General features: G+C 39.0%; 1 protein-coding gene across 1 annotated transcript; it reads left to right on the forward strand.

Annotated features, from left to right (window-relative positions):
- Window positions 1-237: 237 nt before the first annotated feature.
- nudt21 (nudix hydrolase 21) lies at window positions 238-5,199 on the forward strand. Its single transcript, XM_055036308.1, has 7 exons — window positions 238-485; window positions 1,829-2,029; window positions 2,107-2,170; window positions 2,244-2,333; window positions 3,190-3,265; window positions 3,375-3,489; window positions 4,828-5,199. Exons 1-7 carry the CDS (start codon window positions 364-366, stop codon window positions 4,847-4,849), a joined length of 690 nt encoding a protein of 229 aa, XP_054892283.1. The 5' UTR covers window positions 238-363; the 3' UTR covers window positions 4,850-5,199.

A 5,199-nucleotide genomic window follows, 5' to 3' on the forward strand; every position in this document is an offset into this window, starting at 1 on the left:
ACAATCAAACTAATCAAACAAAAATTATAATTATAAATTGACCAGAAAATAAGTGAATAAAAATGAACTAAATCATCTAAATTCTAAGATTTAACTGAAAATGGAGAAATAGCTCCTACGGTTTTGAGTAATGAACCCCAAACTGTTTACTTTCTGACTCTGTGTCTAAACACAGAGAGTCCAGCAGGGGTCGCTGCAGGGGACGTGACGCAAACCGCGCTGTTTTCACCCGGAAGAGGAAGAACAAAGAAGACGGAGTCTGTGCAGCGGAGCGCTCGGTGTGTGTTTTCTCTTGTGTCCGTCAGGAGATTAATCGGGTTTCCTGCCTTTCATCTGCAGGAGTTTCCATTCTAGTAGGAAAGGATGTCGGTCGTGCAGCCCAGTCGCTCGTCCACCGGGTGGCCGCGCCGCGGCGGAGAGCAGTTCGGGAGCAAATACATCAGCGGGCCCGCTAAGCCGCTCACCCTGGAGCGGACCATCAACCTGTGAGTCCGGTACCGCCTGCAGTCCCCAGTCTGAATACTGATGCGGAGAAGACTGAGGCAGCTCAGTGTTTTATTTCGATGCAGATCTGTGCAATAAAGTGACAAAGAAATCACAGATATCTGACTTGTGAAGGCGCTACGTTTAGTTAGCTTCGGCAAACATAAGGATTTATTATTTATCGGTGCAGTGGAGGGTAAAATGTGTGATTTTGATCCAAATCACTCAAAATAGGTATACTTTACTCATTTGTTGGCTTTTAATATATAAAATAACAAGTTTGAATCTTTCTGATCCGTGGCAGATTTATGTACTAATTAATCTAATTTAAGTTTCATTGATTAAACGCATTTAATGACGGTTTGAAATAGATTGGAATTGAATGTATTGAATAGCATTTTCTTCCAGCTATAGCTTAAACATAGCTTAATTTATCTCAACGCAGAAAATAATAGTTTCTGCTATTAAAACTTTCTGTTTGAATCCTATTTCAAAACATTTCTGATCTCCAGCAGATTTCTGCATTAAGCAATCAATAATTATAATTTGTATTATGTTACTGTGATTAAACCTTCAGTAAATGTGTTCTGATTAATTCTCTACATAATATAACATAGTATAATTGAATTAATATACTTTTTTCCTTTTTCAGCTAAAAGTTAAACATCTCAATGCAGAAAATTAGGATTTTTCTGTGGCGTAAAGGTACACTGCAGGAATTTAAACGCTAAACGATTCTTTTAATTTATGTAAATTTACATTGAAACATGTAAAAAATATTCACCCAAAAGATAATATTCACATAATGACTGGTATAATTTCTATTTAGTTTTATGTGTACTGATTAAACCTTCAGCAAATGTTTTCTGTTAATGTTCCACAGTTTAGGAGTTTAAAATAGATTATAATTGAATTGTCCTTTCTTTTTCTTTTATCTAAAAGATAATCACCTCAATGTAGAAAATGATAACTTTATCAACGAAACGTTCCATGGAGTAAAAACACATTTTGTTTGGATTTGGAACATTTCATGGAAAGTTTGAAAACGATGCTCAAACAGCTATATTCTGGATTTCTGATACAAAGTAGCGGGCATTTTACCTTGAAAAGAACAGTGGTCACACATAAAATCTGTAGATTTTCTGTTTCATTCATTCAGTAAAGTTGTGCAGTGGCTTAAAAATAGAGTGAACTACCTATACACGCAAAAAACTGATCTAAGTTAAAATTTTTTTTGCCAAAATCTAAATTTGTAAACCTTCTTTGTTTTGTTTCTGATGTGCTTTGAGAAGCTACAAACGAAGTTGGCGGCTGAGTGAAGCATGTTTTGTCTTTCTGGTCCCAGATATCCTCTCACGAACTACACGTTTGGCACCAAGGAGCCTCTTTACGAGAAGGACTGCTCTGTGGCCGCCAGGTTCCAGAGAATGCGTGAAGAGTTTGATAAGATGGGCATGCGCCGGACAGTAGAGGGAGTCCTCATCGTTCACGAGCACAGGCTGCCTCATGTCCTCCTGCTGCAGCTGGGCACAACGTTTTTCAAGCTGTGAGTGGCTGGTGCTGCTGCAGGAAGCAGCTCTGGGCTGCAGAGTTGCTCATTTACAGTTTATGTCTGTCCTGCAGGCCTGGTGGAGAGCTGAATCCTGGAGAAGATGAGGTGGAGGGTCTGAAACGCCTGATGACTGAGGTAGCCGCTATTTGATTCTGCCTCTGTGATTGGTGTGAAACTGACCTGAATTAACTGTCTGACTGGTTATTAGATCCTCGGGCGGCAAGACGGGGTGAAGCAGGACTGGGTGATAGATGATTGCATCGGTAACTGGTGGCGCCCCAACTTTGAGCCTCCGCAGGTTAGTGTGCCAAGGAATGTTTCCATATTTATGTGATGCACACATTTGTTGCAGAATCCAACACAGGGAAGAAGTTTCCTGTTTGCTGCCACAGATCCTCAGCCATGTTGGACTTTGTTTGGGTTTCATGTTGATAAACTGAACATTTAAAGATGACCTATTGTATTTTCCTGAAGGCTAGGATGGGTTTAGGGGGTTTACAGAACATGTTAATCACATTTCTGTGATTAACATGTTCTGATTTTGTGCAGAATGATTTTTTTTCTGGACAAAATTAATTCTTAGATGAAGAGATTTTAGTCCGGTTTTAGTCTAGTTTGGGGCTTCTTCTCACTCTAAATCCAAATAAGCTGCTGCTCAACACACCAACATTTACAGTTGCACATGAAAGTGGCTGTAAACAGATGTGCAACTATACAACTATACATCTTTGAAAAGCAGAAGCAGAGCCTCCTGCACAATCAAAATCAAAGCAGCAAGTTGTTTTTTGGTTGGTAAGTCAACAACAAAACACTTGTATTTTCTAGCAGCCACTGTGCAGACCATACCGCAGAAAAACAACCTGACCAAAAGTATTTGAGTTTAGCTTGTGTTGCTAGGTAACGGCGTGGGCTCTGCTTGGGTTGCTAGGTAACAGGGCAGTGTCTTCTGATTCGTAAAGGTTTTTAAATCGGCTCATTTTCCAAACATCAAATAATATTAATTAATTGTCTGGGTGGTTTATTTTTAAGCACATTGGCTGTGTTTTTTTAGAAGCAGTTGAGACCCAAAGTGGAAGCACACAAAGTCCAAAATGTGAATCTTGCCCAATCTGTGTTTTCATGAGTGAACTAATGCGGCGCTTTTCATCTTCCAGTACCCGTACATTCCAGCTCACATCACTAAACCTAAGGAGCATAAAAAGCTCTTCTTGGTTCAGCTGCAGGAGAAAGGTCAGCATTTCTTTTTATTACCTCAAAAGTGCTGAAAAATTAAAATCTGCAATTTTGAAATGAGAACAAATGGTCGTCTCTGCATTTAAAATCTGTAATATTCCCACAGCATTATTTGCCGTTCCCAAAAATTATAAGCTGGTGGCTGCTCCGTTGTTTGAACTGTACGACAACGCTCCTGGATATGGACCAATCATTTCCAGTCTACCGCAGCTACTGAGCAGGTAAAGCATATTTTATTATCATCGTGCAGCTCTGTTATGAAGGATGCACAACCTTTATTCTGGCTATTTGGCTACTAGAAACATTCAAATGTTCTTCCTTGGTTCATTTTTACTGGCGATGAAGATTAGTAGGGGGTCAAAAGTAAAGAAGGTTTCAATTTTTATCAGGACTTCAAATCAAAGAGCCACTTCTACCTCTGATGGTACGAAACACAATCTCTCTGAAGTCGAAAACAAAAGGTTTTATGAGCGTTTTTATTTTTGAAAGGCAATGCGAAGAAGCTACAATTCTATTACATTTTCAAATTGTAGCGTCGTCTGGCTTTACAAAGGACAGAAAACTTTATTTTGTAGATTAAAGCTGGCTGAATCAGCCCGTTCTATAAATATGGAAAATAAAAAAAGATTGATAGCCTGCTTACACATGGCACATAGTTTGAAGCTACAAAAATCATGAAAGTATTCAAATCACTATTTTAAATTCCTTGTACTAATGATATCCTTCTAGATGCAGAATATTGCCACTTATACAAGATACTAAATGCAGATATCATATAAAACTAGAGGTTTGCCGATCGATTGGTCACCAATCATGATCGGCCGATTTCCGTGAAAAAGTGTATGATTGATGATCGGCAATCATTGTCTCTTGTTGCCGATCACCTGTATCTCACTTCTCAGCCTGCGTGTGCAGCTCATCTCCTCTTTCCTTCATGCTGCGCAAACGCAGAGCAACAAATCCTGTAGTGAGGAACTACAACGCGCTGTTGCAGCGGAAAATTCCCTCACGTCAAAATGCATCAACACAACGAGTCTAATGACATTAAAAACAAGCACTTGACGGAGTATAGCTACTTTGAGGATCACTTCAGGAAAAAAGTACATCAGAAAGCTAAACAAATAACCCGAAAAATTATTAAAGTTTGCGGTGTAAGACGATGGTTCTACTCTGGCTGTTGGGCCGCTGCTATGTGCTACTGGTAGTAACATTTCACAGAAGGAGAGCCGCTCAACCTCCACCAGACAGTGAACTTTCACCGACCTGCAGCATGTAACAAAAAGATTTTAGATACGTATTAAAATATGTCTATTTGGTAAATTTATTGCCAGATAATTTTTCCATTTTGCCAGATAAAATAGTATCATTTATACCTAAAGCGAAACATTAACAACTCTACATAAAACCATCAAAAGAGCTGCTAAAATCACCCTCTATGATTAAAACATGCTTCCTATCAAACCATCATTGTAAATTTGTCATGGCTCTCCGTCTAAGCCGACACCAGCAATCAGAGTTGAAGGGTTTCAGGTTGTACCTGCTTTGTTTGTTTTTCTCAGGTTCAACTTTATCTACAACTAACCTGACCACGAGTGGCTGTCTCTGTGAGTGCAGCCAGAAGCATTGTGCTGAAAGGACGTCGTCTCTCGTTTATCTTTCACGAAACAAACACCTGTTATGTCTGGTAAATAGAAAGTCTACGGGGTTGTTGTTAGAGACAATGATACGGTCCGAGTTGTTTTTTTGATTTATTTTTTAAACTTGTGAAGCTGCAGCCTTTTGTAGTATGCAGGTCTCTATTCCAGAATCTGGTTTTATGTTTGCCTAAAGGTTGACAATGTTTGATTAAAAAAATTACAACATTGTGTTTCCTGTTGTTTTAACCTGTAACAATGCTGTCTTTTTTAAAATAAAGCTGTGTTTTGAGTATG

This window comes from Poeciliopsis prolifica, unplaced genomic scaffold, assembly GCF_027474105.1.
Source record: "Poeciliopsis prolifica strain line A6 unplaced genomic scaffold, Auburn_PproV2 SCAFFOLD011, whole genome shotgun sequence".
Lineage (NCBI taxonomy): Eukaryota > Metazoa > Chordata > Actinopteri > Cyprinodontiformes > Poeciliidae > Poeciliopsis > Poeciliopsis prolifica.

What these genes read in the sequence shown, in the direction of transcription:
- nudt21 (XM_055036308.1), top strand. Translation starts at nt 364, where the DNA reads ATGTCGGTCGTGCAGCCCAGTCGCTCGTCCACCGGGTGGCCGCGCCGC. An exon ending in CCAACTTTGAGCCTCCGCAG is followed by an intron (nt 2,334 to 3,189) that starts GTTAGTGTGCCA and finishes TTCATCTTCCAG; the next exon opens with TACCCGTACATTCCAGCTCA. An exon ending in GGTTCAGCTGCAGGAGAAAG is followed by an intron (nt 3,266 to 3,374) that starts GTCAGCATTTCT and finishes ATATTCCCACAG; the next exon opens with CATTATTTGCCGTTCCCAAA.